Here is a 22963-nt window from a genome sequence, read left to right as displayed (position 1 = left end):
AGGAACATGGAGAGCAAGTGACAGGTGATGATATACAACCCAAAGACTTCTGATGCCTCCTAACGCTGTTCAATACAACCCCCATTTTGCACTGGAACATTTGAAGACCCCTGTTTTCGGTGAGGGCTACTTTTCTGCCAGACTTGTTGAGGCTTGTCTAGACTAGGAAAAGGTGCACAGACAACTACACGGATGTATCTACACCACCAGTGCAATCTCTGAGGCAGAAACACTGCGGCTGTGCAAAAGAGGCTTGTGTGTGATGTACTTTGATAGTCTACCAGGGTACATCAGCCCAATGCCTCTTTTACCCCAGTGCCGTCCATCTGCATTGGGGTGTATTTTGGTGTAAGTGTAATACTGCCAAAAATCCCCGTACAAGCAGGACCTGAGGTCAGGTCTACACTAGGAGGCTGAGCGCTTTACTGGTCTATAAAAAGAACAGGAGTACTTGTGGCACCTTAGAGACTAACAAATTTATTAGAGCATAAGCTTTCGTGGACTACAGCCCACTTCTTCGGATGCATACTGGTCTATGAATACTTTACCAGCAAAGCCTTCCTAGAGTGGATGCAGCTGTCCCTGTCAAAAAAGACTAGAGGAAAATCACGCCCCGTGAATGTAGCAAGCTATACTGGTAAAAATGTAGTAGCTGTTTGCACTAGGGACTTCTGCTGGTGTGCTGTTCACATCACTAATGGATGGCTATATGGGCAGAAGTCTGTAGTGTAGACCTGGCCTTAAAGTTGGGGTTTTTTGGGGGGGTGGGGGAGAATCTTGATTTCTCCCCCCCCCCCCCATGGGAACAGTGTTGATTTGTTTCACTCTCCTTATTCTCCCAATGGTGGATTCACTTACTTCAACAAACTCCTTCCCCGCACCTCCAAAAAAAGATATGGTAAGTGCATTTGACCTTAGGCAGAGACCAGTCCTGGAAAACTTTAGCCGAAAAGTGAAACTTTAAAAATAAGTTCTGTATGAAATAAGATGGGAACTGTTACGGAGCCTCAGTTATAGAAAAAACTGCTCTCCAAAATGGTAGACAGGACAGCACTTCACAATCTTCGTTCCGTTCTATTTGCCATGCCTGAATTTATATACCTGCCATGTATATGATCTCAGGCCTTGACTGGCTGCTAAAACCTTGTCTTGTTGCCAGACTCTTGATACACTATGCGCCAAGTACCATAAAGTAAAATGTTCTTTGTGGGTTGATCTATAGCACGTTCTAGTTAGTGGGCTTTGGATTAGGCCCTGTGAGAATAAAAATGCTGTTTACTTGGATACAATAGCACTTTTTTGTGCAGTTTCCCAATTGTTTTTTATGATTAGACTTTCCACTAACCTTTCAGATGAAATTAAGGGTCCTTCAATGCTTGTGGTCATTAACTATCCTATAGCACTCTTTGCAAGTTTAGAGGAATTAAATTGGACTGTGATATATGGAATCTAGCCACTTGACTTCTGCCTCCCTAAATTTCCCCGTGTCATTTCAGCCAGATGAGGAATGTATCTTTGCCCAAAGTTGTTAATTATGGGCCCACTGGCTGTTTGTTTGCATTTGCAGAATTGGGCTCTTAGATTGTAGAGCCTTTGAACAGGGACCTGTGTTATATTTTCTGTAAAGCAACTTGCATCCTCATGGCATTGTGTAGCTAGTGCATGAATAAGTGTTCCTGTGCAGCAGAGGTGACTGCATTTCAGTGGAGAATGATTCCTATATATGAGTGTGGAAAGTATTATGGGGTCCCTGTAGAAGAAATACTGTTTTCAAAATCAATCTGTAGGCATTTGGATCTTCTTTACTGTAATAAGTCTTCATCGTCATATAGGAAAAAGTTGGTGTTTCAGTTAGGCAAGAATTGTGATAGCATCTAATACCAGTGAAACGAATGGGGCTGGACTTTTTCATGGTGGCTATAGATGAAAATACTCCTGACTCTCCCCACACTTTGCTTGATCTGCTCCATGGCTTTTTCTCCATAAATGGGAGTGACTGTTTTTGAACCAGGAACTTTTGAGTCTTTACCATTTGATTTAATGGCCTGGAGAGAGCTCCCCAAGGTTGTAGTGCTGCGAGTTAAAAGCTAACAACAAGTGGATCATTAACCTGCATGGGCAGAGTTAATGCCCTTAACTGCGCAAGCCACCGCTCCTTTCCATGTGCCTAGACAGTTATTTTTTGATGCTTGTTTGTGCACTTAAGCATTAATGCAATGGATGGAGCTACTGCCTCAATAACTTGGAAGTCAAGGGGTTTCATGTGCCCGGTGGAGACAACAGATGGCTGTAAAGATTTCTGTTCTGAGCCAGGAGGTGGCCGGGTTAGACTTTAATAGTCGTACAAACAGTACAGAATGAACAGAAGTAGGGTTCAGCGTTGGAGAAGCTGGGAAGACTAATGTGGTTCTTTATACTTCGGCATAGCGAGATAAGGCTGCTAACACTGGCCTCTATTTTCATAGGGTATGTCTACACTACAGCTGGGAGAGAACCCCTCAGGGAGGGGATGCTTGAGTTAGCATGCTAAAAGTAATAGCCTGGGTTAGCTGTTGAGTTGAGTCCAAAGCTCCCGACCCCCTGTGTCTGAGCTTGGGTGATTAGCTTGTACCTGTGCCTGACGGTGTCCACACTACTATTTTTCGGGCACTAGCTCAAGGAAAGCTCGGGCGAGTCTGTTTACTGGTGCTGGGAAGCATGCCCTCAGCCGCAGTGTAGGGATGCCCTTGCTGGTCATGCTTTGGTACTCTGAATGCGTATGAGCTTTGCTTTGTTCTCTGACAGTGTCAAGATTGATTTAATTTAAGTCGGTAGAGTTATGCCAGCGTGAAACTTGGAAAGGACGTCAGATTTGGGTCCACGGGAGTTGTGCAGATGCATCTGAGGGCAGAACCTGACCCTATATTGTGGACAGATCAAACTCTAAAGGCTTTTAAATTAGAATGAGAGAGGGGCCTAGGCCAAATGGCTGGATCTGATCTATTTTGGAGAAGGTGGGATATCTGGATCCAGCCTGGTGACTCTAATGGGCTAGAACAAAACCCTGGACTGAGCCACAATGTTTTGAGCTGAACTCCAAGGCTGAGCACTATCTTCCAGTGCAAACGGTACATACAGAAGCATGTTATTCAATATGGGCGAAATCCTGAAGCTATTTAACATGGTAGCATGAAGCATCCACATCCCAACAGGCCATATAAACTGGCTGCATGGCAGAGTGAATTGTTGTGGAAGAAAGCTCATTCCCAATACCCATCATTTGTTAACCCTATGACTGTATTGCTTAACTCTGGCCAGGCCTCCCCCAGCCTCCCCACCCTTTATCCTGAGGTGCCCTGACCAGCCCTGAGTTATTAGTCACACCAATTGTTGGTCGGGGCAGGCTGAATTTTGAGGGAGTGACCAGTGCAGGGTGAGTTGATTGGCTTTGGGAGGATGGGATCAGTTTACAGGGAGTGTGTCTACATTGTAGGAGGGAGAGGCATGGTTTTGTGGGGGAATGGGAAGAGTTAGATAGAGGAAGGGCATAGCTTGGTGGGGAGAAGGCTATTTTCTGTGAGAAGCAAATGGATGGGATTAGTAGGCACAAGGAAGGATGCCTTACTTTTGAGAGAAGGGGCTGTTGCTTTGTTGTGTAGAATTAATCAAGCAATCTGATGGGTAGGTAGCAAATTCCGGTTAAAAAAAAAAAAATCACATCCCAGTGTTCTTACTAGAGTGCATCCAGGGCAGGGCCGGCTCCAGGCACCAGCCCACCAAGCATCTGCTTGGGGCGGCGCCTGGAGTGGGGCGGTGCGGCTGGGCGCTCCGGCCCGAGAGCGGGGCCGCGACTGGGCTCGCCGCCCTCCCCGCGGCGTTCCCGCTGCTGGGGAGAGCGGAGTCGCAGCGGGCTTGCCGCCCTCCCCCCCGCGCTCTGGACAGTCGAGGAGAGCGGAGAGCCGCGGCGGGCTCGCCGCCCTAGCCCCAGCGCTCTGGCCGCCGGGGCTCTCCGCCCTCTCCCCCGGCCAGGGCTGGCTCTGGCTTTTTTGCCGCCCTAGGCAAAAAAGCCACCCGCCGCCCCCCCCCCCCCCCAATTCCCGACCGGCCGGAGCGCCGGGAGGAGGGCGGAGAGCCCACCGCGGCTCCCCGCTCTCCCCGGTGGCCAGAGCACTGGGGGCTCTCCACCGGGGCTCTCCGCTCTCCCCGGCGGCCAGAGTGCCTGGGGGTGGGCGGAGAGCCCCCGGCGGCCAGAGAGCCCGGCCGGGGCTCTCCGCTCTCCCCGGCGCCCAGAGCACCGGGAGCAGGGCGGAGAGCCCAGCTGGGACTCTCCACTCTCCCCGGCGGCCAGAGCGGCGGAGCGCTCCGGCCCGAGAGCGGGGCCGCGACTGGGCTCGCTGCGCTCCCCCCAGCGCTCCGGCCGGTCGGGGATTGCGGGCCCACGGCTGGGCTCGGCGCCCTCCCATGCCGCACTGGGGGGCGGAGGGGCAGCGGGTGGCTTTTTTGCCTAGGGCGGCAAAAAAGCCAGAGCCGGCCCTGATCCAGGGCTTATTTTTACTTTCTTTGAATTTTTTTTTCCAGGCTTTTGTCTTTGGGATGAAAACCCCAAAACTTTCTTCAAAAGGCTTTTCACTTTTGTTGCAATGTTAGTTTTCATCATTTCCTTGCACCCACCTCCCTCCCCCGGTACAAAACCCACTTCTCAACCAGCTCTAGTTTTTACTAACTCAAGTAATTCTTGAGGACCTTCCATTGTACTGATGCTATGTGCTAAAGTGTGCCTGGTACTAACTTACTGAACTGGAGGACTCCACGCACTGTTATGCTGCACAAGCCAAACTCTTTGTACCCTAAGAGGAAATATCTACACTAGAGCTGGAAGGTGTACATTCCAGATTGAGGAGACATACCTGTGCTAGCTCTAATTTAGATAGTGCTCTAAAAATAAAAGTGTAGCCACAGTGGGGCGGGGCGGGTGGGGAGGACTAGCTACCATGGTCATAGGTATCTAATGGGGACTGTTATCCCCTTCTGCAGCTCACCCTGCCACAACTATACTTCTATTTTTAGCACGCAAGCTTGATCAGAGCTAGCACTCTTATGTCTACCCTGAGTTGGAATTCACACCTTCCAGCTCTAGTGCGTATAACTCATTGTGCGTGAGAAGTCAGATCCATCTCTTCTGCGCTGTTGGATCATCACCCACGAGTCCAGAGTGAGAGAATTTCACCTTTGGATTCTTGCCTTGTGTTCCTCTAAGTTGCTGTAAGTAAACATGTGTTAATTCTGTGTTTCAGTGATGTCCTTGCACTGCCGATCTTCAAACAGGAGGAGCCCCAATTGTCTCCGGAGAATGACACCAAACTGCCTCCGTTTCAGTATGTTCTCTGCACAGCCACATCCCCTGCTGTAAAGCTGCATGAAGAAACCCTTACCTATCTCAACCAAGGTAAGAAACGAAAGGAGGGAATGTCCCTTGGAAATGGCTCATGATAAAACAATTGAATTATGCTCCTTTGTTTTGCCTGGGGGGAAAACTTTGAATTTTGTGCCTATATGGGTCAGGTTTTCAGCTGGTGTCAATTGGTGAAGCACCACTGAATTCATAGCTGACTCACACCAGCTGGGGATTGGCCCACACGTTTCCATGTAGCAGGTGCTGGATTCTACTGAGATAATTTGAATTTTTGCTTTTTGACATGCATTAGTTCCTCAGCAATGGGGTAGGGGGAGCCCAGTGGGGATGGGTAAAGTTGGCAGACTGGTAAGCGTTAGGAGTATCACTGACACAACTCAGTTATGAGTGCCCTAGCTCTGTTTCATGGAATTGCCAGTGGATGGGCTAGGAAGGCATATGATGCTCCCATGTTGTTCCATGAAGAGTGTGACTTCACTCATGCTGGCCCTATCTCATCACAGTGGTGGAATGTCATTGCTCCACGCTTCTGTAGATGACACAGCTAAGCATCTAACTTGGCAGCGTAATGAGCTGCAATGTAGCGAGGTTCCGTATTGCCTATATTGTAGGCTAACTTCGGCTCCCAGATGAACACATGGACGCACCTCCAGAGCAGGAGCAAACCAGAGCAGGAGAGGTTATGCTGCTCAATATCTGAAGTGATCAAAGGGAGGGTAAAAGAACTGGTGAATCTTTCTGTGAAAAGATCTTCCAGTCATGGAGGGCATGGGATCCTTTACCATTAAAAGCAACCAGTAGCAAAATAACGTCTCCGCCTGTAAAATACCCAAGCCCATTTCAAAGTGTTCTCTCCTCCAACTCAGCCTTAGCCCCAGAGAAGGGTGGAGCTGCTAATTTGCAGTTCTTCCCTTGGCTCTGCATACAGAGGCTGGAGAGCGCTCATGGCTAACCATCAGATTTCTGTGAATGGGCAGTCTAAAGTTCCCTTTCTAAAGTTGAGACTGATCATGTTTGAACATCTCCTGATAAATTCCATTGTGTCTTTGGGCTTTGTTCCCTGTTGTCTGTCAACAGCTTTGAAAATGGGGCATCTCCTGCTCCATCTTTGTAAGAGACAAAGGGCTTGGCTACATGAGGATTCTCAGGAAGGCTAAGGCAAATCAATTAAAGACGTGGGGTCAGTGCATGTAAGTTAAAGTGTATCAGAACAACCACGTGGATGCTTTTACTTAGGAGTAAAGTGATCTTCATTTGCTGTAATTTAATCTTTGGATTTTTTTTTTAAACAAAGCTGGAAATATGAGTGTGTGGAGGACGATTAAGTTACAGAGAGCATCCAAGTGGGATGTTTAACACACCAGTGCCTGGGCATTGACTTCATACCATTCATCACTGATTTGCCTTACCTCTCCTGAGGCCTGGTCTACACTGGGGGATCAATCTAAGTTACGCAACTTCAGCTACATGAATAACGTAGCTGAAGTCGACGTACTTAGATCTACTTACTGCAGTATCTTCACTGAGGTAAGTTGACTGCTGACGCTCACCTGTCGACTCCGCCTGTACCTCTCGCTCCGGTGGAGTACCGGAGTCGACGGGAGAGCGCTTGGCGGTCAATTATCGCGTCTTTACTAGACGTGATAAATTGACCCCTGCTGGATCGCAGGGCCGCCCGGGGGGGGGGGGGCGGGGCAAGTGGGGCAATTTGCCCTAGGCCCCGCAGGGGCCCCCATGAGAGTTTTTTCGGGGCTCCTGGAATGGGGTCTTCACTCGCTCCGGGGGCCCCGGAAAACTCTTGCGGGGCCTGGGCCCCCGGAACTTCTTCCGCTCCGGGTCTTCAGGGGCAATTCGGCGGCGGGGGGTCCTTCCGCTCCGGGACCCACCGCCGAAGTGCCCCGATGACCCGCGGTGGGGGGTCCTTCCGCCCCGGGACCCGCCGCCGAAGTGCTGAATCCTCTGGGCGGCCCTGCTGGATCGATGGCTCCAGAGGTAAGTGTAGACATGCCCTGAGTATCCCCATGTAGACCTGGCCAAGGAGCCAACTTCTGCCCTTGTTATAATAGGGAAATCAACAGGCTTGCACCGTGTGACAGGCACACAGACTGGGGTTTTCAAAAGTGCTCTGCTTTGGCCTAAATCTGTTCCCATGGAAATGGATGGGACTCTTAGCAATGACTTCATTTGAAGCACAGTTAGGCCAGTGTTGAGCATTTCTGACAATCCCACCTAGAATGGATTTGCCTAAAGGAGTAGGGGAAGGTCCAGTTTTGGCCTTGTCTCTAGTGGGGTCACAAGCAAGTTGGCTGCAGCCGTGGCTAGCTGGACTGAACTACAATGCAGAAGAACATGACTAGAGTAGAATGTGAATGGTATAAGCGCGGAATCCTGCTCTGTCTTCAGCATGTGTATACTGCAGTTAAACAGCCCCCTGAGCCCACCACGAATGTCTAATTGTAGGGTAGATATACCCGAAGTGACTAGAACATTGCCTTGAAATCGAGGTCTGTGCACTGCTTAAGTGGTTGAATCTGTGTATGCAGATGAATTTCACCCATGCTCAAGGCATGCTCCTGCTTGAAGCCACGTTGCCCCACTCCAGCGGGTAGTCTCTTGGTATATATTTGCAGCCAGCTCTGCTTTGCGCTCCACACACTGCCCCTCCCAATAGGAAGGAGAGGATTTAGCCCTACTCTGCTGGGTAGGGCATGGCTTGGGAAAGGTGCCAGAGCCCTGCTAGCATGTCTCTCGCTTTGATATAGACATGGCCTTTTCTGAGCAAAAGCCAAAGCTTGTCTTGGTCTAGGGATTGTTTTAAAATAATATTTATGGGGTAATCTCTTGTGGGTTGGGGAGAAGCAATTTTAAATTTCGCCTTCCAGTCAGATGTGGTACATTTCTCTTGTGGGTATCTAAGCAACGGTTTTACACTAGGTTAAAAATAAATCCTAATTTGCCTTGTAGTCCCATGACAGAGTCCCTTTGAACTGGCAGATGATGAGGTCTGATTAAAATGGGCACTTGTGTTTGTAAACTCCTAGAGAGAAGTATTTATAAATGTCTCCTTCCCATTCCCTGTGTGTCAAAAGTCTTGTGGGAGCATTGACCTCTCTGGAGTAGAAAAGTAGGACATGCATTTGTTAATTTAAAAACAAAAAATAGTCTTTTAGTCTAAATACCATTTTGTTTTGAGGAGAAATGTCTTTCTCCATTGGAACTATTCCTGAGTCTTGAGCACCATAAAACTTCCACTTTGTGTTACAAAGGCCTGATCTCTTCCCTGAGGAGCTCACAAACCAATGCCAGATATGACCCAATGAAGGAGATGGGGAGGGAGCGTGTGGAGGGGAGGGCATTTGTGGACCAGCTCAGGAAGGATGTTCCATGTGTAGGGCCAAGCTTGGAAGAAAGCTCCGGATTCTGATATGGGGCCTTGAGGTTGCCATTGTTAACTGAGTGAAGGAATAAGGAGGATCAATAAGAGAGGATGGGCAGAACTAAGTAGTGCCTTTGAAGGTGATGGCAAGAATTTTGAGCTTAGTATAGTGGGGAAGGAGCCAGTAGAGGGAATTGAATGGGGCTGATATGGCCTGAAGAACTGGCTAGGAAGATCTTAGCCCCCTCCAGTCCATGCAGCCACTGCTAAGATGGGGGTTGGGGAGGCCGCATAGGGGAAGGGTATATACCCTAGGGACAGATGACTAGGGTTGGGAAGAGTTTTTAGCTGTGCAGACAGAGAAAAGGTGAAATATTTTGGAGGAGGAGATGTGGACTGGATTCTCCTGGATGGGAGCGGCGGAGGGGATGGGGGGAAGAGGGGAGTTGAAGAGGACTCCCAGGTTATGAGAGGATAGTGTGCCTGGTGGGGAGGGTTTATGAAGGACATTGAGGCATTTAGTCTTAACTGTTGTATTAAGTTGACAAGAGGCCAAGCTCATTGGCAAAAGGTTGAAACCCTACATTCTTGTTGGCTGCAGTGAGAGACCCAGCCTACAGGTCAAATAACTGAATAGTCCGATCCACACAGTCTGCGCTCCAGTGACTGACTCCTTACTCTTGTCTTTCGCAGTCTCCTCCCCTTCGCTCCCTCATGCATTGTGAAACTGGAGCCAGAACCCTGCTAAAATGGAACCATTTGGGGCCAACTGTTTTCAAACACCGTTGGAACTAGCCTGTTTTTTTTAAGTGCTGTTTCAGTGGATTGTCTTAAAAACCTTATTGACCAGCAACCCTTCTACAAACTACCCCATTAGCAAGGTGTCTTGATACAGTTTGTATTCCATGGTTTGTACCAGCGGGGGGTGTGGCTATAAATCATCTAACAGCCGAGTTTGTATTGCAGTAGTGCATAGAGACCCCAACCAAGCTAAAGGTGTAAGGTCCTGTACAAACTTAATACGGCAGTCCCTGCTCAAATACTTTTCAACATGGTTACCATCCTGAATGTGGAAAAAGGGCAAATGAAGGTGAGTTCGAGCAATTGTGCCAGCAGGAAGTAGTGCCAGCAGAGCAGGCATGGGAAGTATAGGAAAGTGAGAGGTGATTTGAAGAAGACCCTCTGAAATCCTAGTTGTCTGGGGAGGAGATGGAGCTATCTAGAGGAGAAAGTAGAAAGAAAACCTTTGCTTTGGTTAAATTTTAAGTCTCCAAATCTGGCCACAGGACTCTTCCATAGCTGGAGAATTGGATTTTATGCTTGGAGATTTATGGAAATGAAGAAAGCTGTTTTGTATTGACATTAACTCTCACGGAACTGAATTTTTATAGGGTCATGACTGTGCTTGAATATTTGTATGTTTCCTGGAACAGTCTTTTATTTGCCTAAACGAAGAGTACAGAAAGCTGGGAGACCAGCTCTGACTGGGTGTGGTTCTTGGTTAATTATAGCTGCATTTGCAAGAATATTATTTTCATTTTGCGTGACTCAGAAATTGGCTCTTTTCCTAATTGTCATTGCAATTATTGACAAGATCTTGAGCCTTCCAAAGAATTAAATCCCCTTCTGGCCTACCCTTTGCTAATATGTGCTCTGCAGATGCCTTAGAATCTCTCCTCCTTGACACATTTTTGGTCTGTCCCTGGTTTCCCATCATTTCTAAGAATGGTTTGTGAAGTTGGTTCTTCTTTCTCTTCACTTTCATGACCAGCTGTTGAGACTTTTTGTCCTTCTGTTGGCACTTCTCAGGATGTGTCTACACTAGAGAGCTTACAGCGGCGCTGTTGTAAGATCTCTTGTGTAGCTGCTCTAGGCTGACGGGAGAGAGCGCTTCCATCAATATAATTAATCTACCCCAACAAGCAGCGGTAGCTATGTCGGTGGGAGAAGCTTTCCTGCCAACATACTGCTATGCACACTGCCACTTTTGCTGGTGTAACTTGTTGTTCGGTGTGTGTGTGTGTGTGTGTGTGTGTGTGTGTGTGTGTGTGTGTAATATTCACACCCCTGAGTGACATAGGTTTTACTGACATAAGTAATAGTGTAGACATAACCTCAAGCTCAGGGGATGGAGTTGGCCCTCTTACCTCAATTACAAGCAAGTCTGGATAGGTTCTTGGTGTCCTACTCCAGCCCCTTCATTTTGCTAGCAGCATTTTTCTTGCCTCTCCCATACGTTTGGCAGCTTTACCTCTACATGGCAGTGCAGGATACACAGTGCTATCTCCAAACCACACCATCGCTAACGTGGCCATCAATCTTGCTTCAGGCGACAAGGGGCTCGGAATAAGCAGAGCATCAGAGCACAACTGTCCATAGGAAGCAGGAATCTCCTGGCTGCCCTTAACCTGGGAGACTGTTTTCTATCCTTCCTGATATCCTCTCTTTACTCCCATCTGGATTAAATGGAAGTCAGTGAATTTGCAGTCCTCACTCAGGAAAAACTTCTGCTGCGGTCTCTGGACCTGGTTCTACTCTCACAAAGCAGCAGTGACTGTTGGTGTCTGTGGATTTATGCTGGTGTAGGTGAGACCAGGTTCAGGACTGTGGGTAGACTTCAGGATTGGACTCGGTTTCTCATTGGTGACAGTCAGCAAGACTTCTGGAACATTTACCTGAACCTTCTTTTATTTGCGCTTGGTACTTTTCTGGATGTTTGTAACTTTGGTACTGAAGTTTCTCCTATATTTCTACTGCATTTGAGTTCTGAATTAAAGCACCTGTCAATCCAAGCAGCTAGAGTCATTTCCTAATTAGCTGTTTCTACCTTGAAGTGTCTTCAAAAGCTGCACTTTAGGTCATGAATAAGCAGTTTGGAGGGCATTGTGGATCCTTGTTCTAACCAAGCTCTCTCTACTGGTTGTTGGCTTTGTAGATCAATGAAGGAGATGCCAATACCTGATCTGTATGCTGTAAAGAGGTTTGGAATTGCCCCTTCTTAGGGGACCCCTTTACTTCACTTTCTTCCCTGCATTTGTTTAGGTTGGGTGTTCTAGGAAACCCAGGGGATGCTCCTCGTGCTGATGTACCAACTGGTACTGTAGCTTAGTGTCATGTGGGTTGTACATGCTATGAGAGATGAGCCAAGAGTCTCTGTCTCCTTCCTAATGGGTGGCTGTCCACAGCACAGTCTCTTTCCCCACACAGCACATCAGGCACTGACTGGCACTCTTGGTTATTTTTAGCAGAGAGAGCAAGGAGTGAATGACCAGGCCTGGGTGAGAAGCCTCCAGGTCAGGGTTAAGGCGTTCCGATGGGCCAATGCAGGGAAGGTTGCACTGCTGCTGACACTAACATACTGCACCTATTCTGTGCTTAAATAGAAAACACTATTCTCTCTGGAAATAAGAGACCAGTCATCTCCTGCAATGTTGTAATGATGTGCTCTATCTTTCGTGTTTGAGGCTGTTAATCCATCCTAGTTCATTATTCCTAGTAATCCCTGAGTAACGGTTTGTCTGAGAGCTATTCAGACAGTGAAAAACTTTCCATGAAAGCTAAACATGACACAGATCTGTCCTACTGTATCTTCAAAGTGTGCTGCTAGGTGGATTGGCTTTCCCAGCACAGGTGCTAGTGAGCAGACAAGTAGGGACTTGACTTTCCACTAGACCTCATTGTTGTTAGTTTGTATTGCAGTAGTGCATAGAGGTCCCACTGAGCTAAAGGTACAAGGTCCTGTACAAATTTAATATGACAGCCCCTGGCCCAAATAGTTAATCTAAATAGACAAGACAGCCAAATTTGGGAGACAGGCTGCATTATCCCCATCTGACCGATTGGGACCTAAGACAGAGGATTAAGTGACTTGCCCAGCATCACACAAGAAGCCCTTGGCAGAGCTGAGGATTGGACCCCAGCTCTTCTGAGTCCCTCTGCAGCACTCCAGCCACAAGACCATCCTTCCTCTTGGTAACCTGGGAAACGTGAGCAAATACTAGGCTTGCAAAAGCCACAAAAGAAACAAATGTTACCGTGACGGACCTAAAAATCCCAGTGTCAAAACTTGCAGCCAGGAAACTTGTGCAATAGATGGTATCAGCTGCATAGCAGGACGGACAATATCAGCTGGAAGCCAGCAAGGGCCTTTACCTCACTGGCAGGGAGTATGTGATTTCATGCTTGGATCTGGACAGGCAGAGGTACTGAACACGTAATCGAGATTTACTCATTACACGTGTAAACGTGCTAGATCCTTATTGATTCAGGAGGCAAAGGTGAAATCTATTCCCCAAGGAATAGAGAACTACCTCATTCCCCAGGCTACTAAAATCATTATAGACACCAGCCAGGCCAAGTATCAGCCACCATACTACAATCAACCCAGAGTAAGTCATGTCAGCTATCACCCCAGGGAATGAGCCAGCCATACACAGGGCTGAATTTAAGTGCAGGTGACTAATTTAGGAACTGTAAAGTGCTTCAGAACCTGTTGGCTGGTACATGCCCTTAGTTCAAAGTAGGAAGTGTTGCCGCAGAGGGATTATTAACTAAACTTGAACAAAGGGTCTGTGTCACCATGCCAATGAGATGATGTAATTTTAATACCTGTAAGCCTCTGAGCATGCCCAATGGGAACTAGATTGTTTGCAGAAGTTTGAGCAGACTCAAGCTGAGGTGAGTGCTGGTGCAGAGCGCTGAGCCTTCCCGCCAACCAACCTGGCTCTTGAGTGTGTGTTGAGAGGTACAGGAGGGAAGAGATGTGCATGGGAGGGACAGGGGACAAAGGGTTGAAAAGAGGAGAGAAGAAGCCACAGGAGGAGACAAATACAGGAAGAGAACTGTTGGAAGGGCGGCTATATAAATTGGTATTTGATTGGACACCTGAACGGCACTCCATTATATTCCTCCAACCCCTCTGTAATAAAAATCAGGGCAGAGACTGACTGTGAGCATAATCCTCTGGTCCAAGGAAGGGCTATGGAAGACCCTTGGACAGAGTGGGACATAGTGGAGTCATGTGGGGGCTGCATTCCCTGGCACCCACACGTTTCCCCTCTTCCCCCCGGGTTCCATCCTCTTCGCACAGGAGGGAGGTTTGAGGGTGGCCTGTCCTGTAGCTAGTGGATCCCCAACATCCATTGGCTAAATATCTCCTGCTGCATCTGTTGAGCTTACACAGCCCTGAGGCTACAATAAGCAACCACAAAGCAGCTTCCAGTGCCACTTGTGGTCTAGGATGGGAGAATTGTCACCCACCTGGCACTGCTAATGCCTGTGTGTACAGGGGGTGTGCAGGGAGCACGGTTTCACTTTTGCTTGTCTCTAGCTGAAGTACGTGTGTGGCATAAAATATGCATGATCAGGTGGCCCCATGCCCTGAAAATATCTTGCTGTTTTAGCTTGAGGATTTATTGACTAACCCGCTGAAAGTCTTTCTGGATGCCCGTCTCTCTGAATGGTCTCATTAAGGTGTTCTGCCTGCCTGCCTTGTGCGTGCTGGAGTTTTGGAGAACGGCTTTTCCCTTCCTTCCCCTCCAAGCTGTATTCAGCCGGGCACATTCTTTCATCTTTATCAATGCTGCATTTTGCGGGTCCTTGTTAAGTTGCTAAATGGAATTTTTATTGCGGTGGACCATAGTTTAGCTTAATCCAGGGATGGGCAAACTTTTTGGCCCGAGGGCCACATTGGGGTTGCAAAACTGTAAGGAGGGCTGGGTAGGGAAGGTTGTGCCTCCCCAAACAGCCTGGCCCGGCCCCCTATCCGCTCCTCCCATATCCTACCCCCTGACTGCCCCCCTCAGAATCCCCCACCCATCCAACCTCCCCCTCCTTGTCCCCTAACCACCTCCTCCCGGGATCCCCCGCCCCTAGCTGCCCCCGGGACCCCACCCCCTATCCAACCCCCCTGCTCCCAGTCTCCTGACAGGCCCCCTGGTACTCCCATGCTTATCCACCCCTCCCCATCCCCTGACAGTCCCCCAGAACCTCTGCCTCATCCAACCACCCCCTGCTCCCTGTCCCCTGACTGCCCCCCAGGACCTCCTGCCCGTTATCCGGCCCCCGGCCCCTTACCATGCCGCTCAGAGCAGCATGTCTGGCAGCCGCGCCGCCTGGCCAGAGCCAGACACGCTGCCGTGCTGCTCGGCAGGAGTGCGCAACCCCGCCACCTAGAGCGCTGCCTGCATGGCTGTGGGGGAGGGAGGACAGCAGGGGAGGGGCCGGGGGCTAGCCTCCCCAGCCGGGCAGGATGGTCCCGCAGGCCATCGTTTGCCCACCTCTGGCTTAATCCTTAAACAGTTTCCAGTTTGATTCTATCTTTCTAGGCCCTCTTTGTGTCACTAGGACCATATATTAAGGAAGAGTATATTTTTCTGTCTCTGGCTTCCACTGATTTGGCGAACCTATTCTACATAAAACCTAATCTTCTATTCTAGCTAGGTGAGCTAGTTACTTTTCTAAACAGGCCCGGAGCCGATTAGTTTGGCATACTGAAGCCATAGCTGGAAATCAGCATAACCTGTTAACGTGTTGTGTAGAAAACGGAGACCTTGCGATGTAAATGGCATTAGAAATGTAAAGCCAAACTGGTAACTGCAATAGGATTGGTAGTTGTGTGGGAAAGAGTTTAGTGGTTTTACAAAATGTAACCTTAGATTATAAAATAATTCTTCTTAAAATCAGAAAACTCCTACGATCAGTAGTGACTAAATCCCAGCAATCAATACACTTGCTGAAGATTAATGGAATTAAGTGTTGCGTGCGTACCTGTTTAGCACGTGAACTAGTCTAGTGACCTCTTGTTAAGTGAGAGGGTTATTTTTGTCATCCTTACCTTTGGCAAAAAGAACATGGATGTCAGAAGTTTGCTAATGATAGCAACAATTAAATTTTATGCTGCATTAATTGTCAGGGACAATATAAGTAACAAAAGTAAACTGCCCATAAATCTCTTTTTAAGACAGGTGGAGTTGTTTCATGAAGTAGAAGTTAGGAACATTGTGTGCCTGGGTGGTTTACTACTTTGTCATATCCTAGTCTTGTTTGTACAGCAACAGAGCATAAACTCCTGTAATGGGATTGTGTAAATGTCTGTTGTTCAGGAACTGCCCTTTTTAAACACAAACTTCCGTACAACATCCTCCCTACAGACTTGCTGTAATAAAGCTAGGTCAGAGGCTAGGCTAGTGCCTATGAAGATTTCGGTGAAGTGTGAGGCAAATTGCCTCTTTGGCCTTTTCTTCACTGCTTAAAAAAAGTGTGTGTGTGTGTGTGTGTGTGTGTATTTTTTGTTACTGCAGGCTAACAAACATGTGTGAGCTAGCCTGAGGTAAAATCACAGTGAAGACGAGGCATTTTGGCCCAGATCCACTGAAGGTATGTCTACATTGCAATTAGACACCCATGTCTGGCCTGCGCCTGCTGGCTGGAGCTAAGGGATTGTTTAATTGTTGTGTAGACATTCAGGCTCTGGCTGCAGCCCAAGCTCTGGGACCCTCCCACCTCGCAGGGAACGTCTGCACTGCAATTAAATAGCCCCTGAGCCAACTGGCACAGGCCAGCTGCTGGTTTTTAATTGCAGTGTAGACATACCCAAAGGGGGACTGGCTAGGTAGGCGATACTCACTGGCGCGGCGCCTCCTGCTGGTCATCTTGGGAATTAGCTCAACTCCAGCTCCCAGGAGTGCCTCCTTCTGGCCGGTGTTTTGCCTGCCTTAGGCCCCGTGTCCCTCCCAGACCCCGGTGCCCCTTTTCTCAGGGTTCTGCCCCCAGCAGTACCCCCTTACTCTGGGTTTCCCCTCCTAGGGGATCCCCCAACCGTCTAAACCCATCTTGCCTCAGTGGCTACTGCCAGTCAGCATCTAGCTCCCACTCACTGGGGCAAACTGCAGTCTGTAATGGCCACTCATCATTGGCAAGGGGGTTAGGCCTGCTGCCTTTGCCTAACCCCCAAGGCCTGCAGCCTAGGGGTTACCAGGCTGGAGCTCCCCAGCTCCCTTTGCCCTTCCCCAGCACTGCTCCAGTTCAGGTACCTTATTCCCAGACAGCTAGGTCCTTCTCTCTCCACAGTGAGAGAGAGACAGAGAGACAGAGAGTAGCTCCTGGCTTCCAGCCCTCTTATCAGGGCCTGCTGGACCCTGATTGAGCTGGCTACACCTGTGGTCAGCCACTCCCTCAGCTGCTCTCAGTCCCTGTTCTCCAGGAGTGGGGCAGCCACCCCACTACAAGGACTTAGGTGGCAAGTCCTAGTTTTAGGCTCCACTGTGATCCCCAACATTCCTGCTGAACTCTGTATTTGCCTAAAGGTTCAGGGTAACGGTTCCCTTGGTGCCCAGGTTTCTCCCTCTGACCTTTCGTGCTGCTGCCAAGCTCTAGGTATCCAAATGCTGGTCTCCTGCCTCTGCTTGAGTGGTAGAAAGGATTATGGAATCATAGGACGGGAAGGGACCTGGAGAGGTCATTTAGTCCAGTCCCCTGCACTCAAGGCAGGGCCAACTATTATCTAGACCATCCCGACGGGTTTTATCTAACCCGCTCTTAAAAATCTCCAACGATGGAGATTCCACAACCTCCTTAGGCAATTTATTCCAGTGCTCAACTATAACTTCCTGATAGTTAGGAAGTTTTTCCTAATGTCCAACCTAAACCGCTCTTGCTACAATTTAAGCCCATTGCTTCTTGTCCTATCCTAAGAGGTTAAGGAGAACAATTTTTCTCCCTCCTCCTTGTACTTATTCACTTGAAAACGGTTATCATGTCCCCTCTGTCTTTGCTTCTTCAGAGTAAACAAACCCATTTTTTTCAATCTGTCCTCATAGGTCATGTTTTCTAGACCGTTAATCATTTTTGTTGGTCTTCTCTGGAGTTTCTCCAATTTGTCCACATCTTTCCTGAAATGTGGCGCCCAGAACTGGACACAATACTCCAGTTGAGGCCTAATCAATGCGGAGTAGAGCGGAAGAATTACTTTTTGTGTCTTGCTTACAACACTCCTGCTAATACATCCCAGAATGATGTTTGCTTTTTTTTTTTTCTTTTCAGCAGTGTAACACTGTTGACTCATATTTAGCTTGTGATCCACTATGATCCGTAGATCCCTTTCTGCAGTATTCCCATTTTGTATGTGTGCAACTAATTGTTCCTTCCTACGTGGAGTATTTTGCATTTGTCCTTATTGAATTTCATCCTGTTTACTTCAAACCATGTTTCCAGTTTGTCCAGATAATTTTGAATTTTAATCCTATCCTCCAAAGCACTTGTAAGCCCTCCCAGCTTGATATCCACATTAGACTAGAAGGTCTCACACCTCTGAAGAATGTGCTCTAGTCTAATCATAAATCTATGAGAGATTCTGATATTGGCGTCCCTCAGTCTCTCCTGTTGAAGTTGTTCCAGTGGATATAAATATAAAGAGTCACAGGAGCGAGGGGACTCGATTCTGGGTCACCCACCTTCCAGGGGTGCACTAAGCACTGGTCTCTAGACTTGTTCTCCCTCTCTGGACCTAATGACTCCACAATTATTTATACCCAGTGGAACCATTTCAACAGTATGTCCACAATAGCGAAAGGGGGACCATATGTAATTCTCCACTGGTGCAACTTAGCCATTGGTGGAAGCTGTAGTGCAAACAGGGCTCTGGTGTCTTTACCACTGTATTATTGAACTCTGCTCAGAGCAGGTCTAGACTATGCTGTGGTAAAAATGCATGAAGGCCTCAGCCCTGTCTACACTACAATTTCTATCAACAGTGGTGAAAGCTAGCAGAGCATCAGCCATGAACCAAAGAAATCCCCCTCCAAGTTGATACAACGGATTAAACCATAGGGAGGTGTACTTTTGAGAATGTGATACCTTAAGTATTATCAGTACCAAAGTACTATCAATGGAAGAGAATATTTGGCATGTTGGTATAGGGTCAAATTCTCCTCAGACAATGGGGTTGCACTGTATAACTGAGAAGAGAATGTAACCCCTAACTACCAGGTTAATTCAGATTTTCCTTAGTTGTGACACTGAGGGAAGGTTTTGTGGAGAAGCCGAGAACAAGCATTTCAGCTTCTATATCGACACGGCTGTGCTGGTACCACTGCCCTTAAATACGGTCCTGTTTGTGCCCTGTTCTAGCATTAATGATATTTATGGGAATGCTGGTAGGAATGTTAACCTGACCTGTAGTCTAAAACTTGGTTTCGGGGGTGGGTGTGGAAGGGAAGTGTTTTCCATAGGAGACAATTTATGTGCAGGAAGCTCAACTAGGAACATTCTTAATATTTAATTATTTTGTGATGGAATCGGTATTTAACACTCAGGTTGAAGGGGAACCAGCTAGTGTATGAATATCCTTTCGAATGATGATTTTCAGGGAATCCATATTAAATTCACTGGCTTCTTTCACTTGATCCATATATTTTGAACCAAAACATTTTAGCCTTTTGGCGTCCATAATATTAAAATAACAGAGCCCTTCTTGGAGGCAGCATTTATTAAAGAGCTGAACCTCTGTTTCTAGCCAGTTTGAGGTCTGATCCATTGAACCTGACTTCAATGGTAACTTCATGCGTGGAACTTTTGCCAGTTCAGGCCTTCATTTTGTATCCAGAATGTGACTATTTTGTTTGTTTGTTGGTAGGAAAGCACATGGTGCACAGTGACTTGTTAGTTTATCTGGTGAATAAAGACAGCCTAGAGGGAGTGGGGCCAATTTTCTTATGCCCAGTAAGGTCTTTTGTTTTATGTGAACAGCTAATGATAAACCAAGGCTGGACAATAGAGACTAATGGGAGAACCCATAGCAAATATGCCACCAAGTATCAAGCTGTCCGGTACCCCGAGCATTTGACTGAGAACAAGAAATACTTAGTGTTAGTCCTGGCTCTGGCTCTGGGTTACTCTGTGGCCTTGATCAAGTCACTTAGCCTTTCTATTGTAGAATGAGGCTAGAAAGACCCATCTACCTCTAGAGAAGTGTGTGGTCTCTCAAATAATAAAGTTGGCTTTGTGAGGTGATTAATTGGGTTAATATTTGCACAGTAAAGCTCTGTAAGTACAAGAGGGATCTGAGAGGAGCTAAATCCATTGAGGCAATGAGATGTGTAAAGTCATGCTACCAATGAAAGTTAGACCAAAATGGAGCCATCTTTGATGGACCAATTATTTCCATTTGGCTTTGTCAAAAATCTGTGTTGCTGTAATGAAATAACAGCAGTGGGAACAGCCGGGGGCTTACGCTAATAATAATGGAGATATCCCATCTCCTAGAACTGGAAGGGACCTTGAAAGGTCATCGAGTCCAGCCCCCTGCCTTCACTAGCAGGACCAAGTACTGATTTTGCCCCAGATCCCCAAGTGGCCCCCTCAAGGATTGAACTCACAACCCTGGGTTTAGCAGGCCAATGCTCAAACCACTGAGCTATCCCTTCCCCCAATGTAACACCATGGGTTTTGTTGGGATAAACCTGACTTCTACCAGTGTAAATGGTATCTGAATTGGGCCCTGTGAGTATTTTGTTCTTATTGTGTAACAGTTTGGCTTACGCAGAGCCAGTGCCTTTGCATAAACACTAGATCGGTTACGTAGGGCACATAAACGGAGGGTTCTCACACTCTCATAGCATTCACCTTAACAGAAAGATCATCTTGGCTCATCTCCCCTCCCATTTATGGTCACATCCTCATCTCCCTGCCACATGCAATTACTTGTCTGTGTCTTCTAGTAAACTACTGAATTTTCTGTAAACGAACCTTGGGGCTTTTTTTTTGATCAGGTTGGAATTCCAGGAATGTCTGAGGAAAGTGAGGTCCCAATCATGCAAAGCACTAAGCATGTGCTTAACTTTAAGTGCTTTAAGTTCCAATGAAGAAAGTGGAGTTACTCACATTCTTAAAGTCAAGCACATGCTTATGTAGCGTTGTTATGAAATCTGTACAAGACACGTGGCATTTCTGTTGTGTTTCAGTGAACTAAATTTCTCTGAAATTGCCATGTGAATAAAGTTATATTCCTGATCAAGAGAATACTCAATGGACTATTTCCTTGGTATGAACACAAGATTTATCATGGCATTGTGTGCTGGGATTATTGGTTTACAGACACCATCGTCTCAGTCCAACAGTCTGTTTTGCTACAAAATATAGTTCTCCTTGGAAGTAAAAATGGTGGATTTTGCAAAATGTGGGCTGAGATTTATATATATTTCTAGCACCAAGTAATTAATCTGTAGCTACATGTGGTTTCCTTTTCTCCTTTAGCCAGTTGGATTCAAGGGTCATAGCCTGCATGTGGAACTCCCATTGACATCTGTGGGAGTGGTGTGCAAACACTGAAGATAGAATATGGCCTCTCTACTCTTTTTTTCCAGATAGCAGAATAAGCTTGGACTATCCCAGCACTCCAGTGACATTGCCTACACTCACATTGCCAACCTGCAATGCTGCAATTCCCAAGAGGAACCCTGTTCTAATGCAATATCTTTCCATTAGTTCTGCTGTCCTAAATCTACTGCTATTTACAGATTTGGATCCAGAAATGTAGCATTTTTCCTTTACCAATGGCAGCTGCTTGGGGGCAGATGTATCTGCTATGCAGTCTTTTGGCGGATCAGTGCTAAAATGACCTTGGTTAAGCTAGAAAATCTGAACCAATCACCATTTCAGATTGCCTTGTTCTAGGATGATCTGCATTCTTCACTAAAGGAGGGTGGATAGGGGGCAGCAAGATAAACTGGAAAAACCAGCTATTGTGTATCTACTCCCTTCATTTATTGTATTGATCGTGTTCTGCCCTTGTTCAGGCACTGGTTTACTACACAGAGTTGGTTATACACAAAAGGTTCATTGCACGGTCCAGGTTCTGGTATCTTATGTCCAGGTGCTTTCCACGTCCAGACAATAGCATCAGCATATATGACTATCAGCAAATTTCTTAATATGGAAGAAACCAATACTTGGATTTGAATCCCTCACAGTGATAGAAAACCATCACCGCTGGTCCTGCACGAACAAACGTCAGAGCTAATTTCTGTATGGTGGAAGGCCACAATCAAGCCCAATCTTGTGATCCCCGGGCACCCAAAAATCCTTTTGAAGCTCGTGATAAGGAAAGCAAGATCAGCTTCAGATTATTATCCCAGAGGCCCTATTGTGCTAGGTACTGTACATACATATAGTAAGAGACTTCAATACTTAGACCAAGTAGACAAGACAGACAAAGGAATAAGTGCTATTGTCCCCATTTTATGTGAGGAATGACAGCACAAAGATTAAGTGACTTTCCCAGAGTCTAACAAGAAGTCTGTGGCAGAGCTGGGAAATGAGCCTAAATCTCCTAATGCCCACTCCAGGGCATTAACCGCAGGACCATCTTCCCCTCAAATTTCTGCCTTGCGTTAATGCCCACTCATTAATGGGACAAACGAGTTATGTTGCCAAGAATGACCCTTCCCTGATCAGTCTTATGCTTTATTAGCAACATGAATGCCAGCATGACTCTCTCATTGCTACAACATGTTAAACACCTTGGAAATGTTTCCTTAAACTCTAGGTCAGTCTTATGAAATCCGTCTACTTGAGAATAGGAAATTGGGAGAGTTTCAAGATTTAAACACAAAATATGTAAAGGTAAGGAGAAATATAGATTTCTTTTCTTCCTGCTACTACATACAGACACAAATCAAGGCCCTGACCGTGCTTATCATGGAGGACAATGGGAGATATTTTGCCATTGACTTTAATGGGAGCAGGACTGAAGGCCTAATTCCTGAGTTGGTTAGAGCTGCACGTGCAGTTTTGCTTTGCAGGGTTTCATCTAAACCTTTGCTTTGGTTACAATCGTGCCCTCAGAGTTTCACTCTGAGTTTTGGGTTCAGATGAATCCCAAAATTCAAAGCTAAACTGGGCTGAAACCATTGAGCTCACTTCATCTACTGGCTTAACCCATGCAAAGCTATAAACCAACCCCAGGTTCAACGCACCTGGGCTCAGATACGTGTTCAGAAGGAGGACTCCAGCTTTTCACATAGCTTTCTCACACAGGTCTTACACAGCTCAAGTTTACATTAGTGGTGGACTCAACCCACAACATACAGAACTACCTCCTGAGTTCTGGGTTGTTTGACTCTGGGGTTTGAATTTTACAAATACAGGGATTTTGCAAAATTTGGATCCAGATCTTGGTTCTGGTTTCAAGCCCTCCT

The 22963-nt window shown here is 47.0% G+C and overlaps 1 protein-coding gene across 2 annotated transcripts in view; it reads left to right on the top strand.

Moving 5' to 3' along the window:
- TFCP2L1 (transcription factor CP2 like 1) overlaps positions 1 to 22963 on the top strand; it is a 45138-nt gene that overhangs the window by 1982 nt on the left and 20193 nt on the right. The window contains exons 2-3 of one of the 2 annotated variants that reach the window (XM_005279775.5): positions 5274 to 5425; positions 22312 to 22388. In XM_005279775.5, coding sequence (XP_005279832.1) covers positions 5274 to 5425; positions 22312 to 22388 — 229 coding nt within the window. The remainder of the gene's footprint in view (positions 1 to 5273; positions 5426 to 22311; positions 22389 to 22963) is intronic. The other variant, XM_042843068.2, reaches the window with a different exon arrangement.

Source organism: Chrysemys picta, chromosome 11 (genome assembly GCF_011386835.1).
Source record: "Chrysemys picta bellii isolate R12L10 chromosome 11, ASM1138683v2, whole genome shotgun sequence".
In the NCBI taxonomy this organism is placed as follows: Eukaryota; Metazoa; Chordata; order Testudines; family Emydidae; genus Chrysemys; species Chrysemys picta.
Note: the sequence above shows the minus strand (reverse complement) of the source record. Positions and strands in the feature narration are given on the sequence as shown.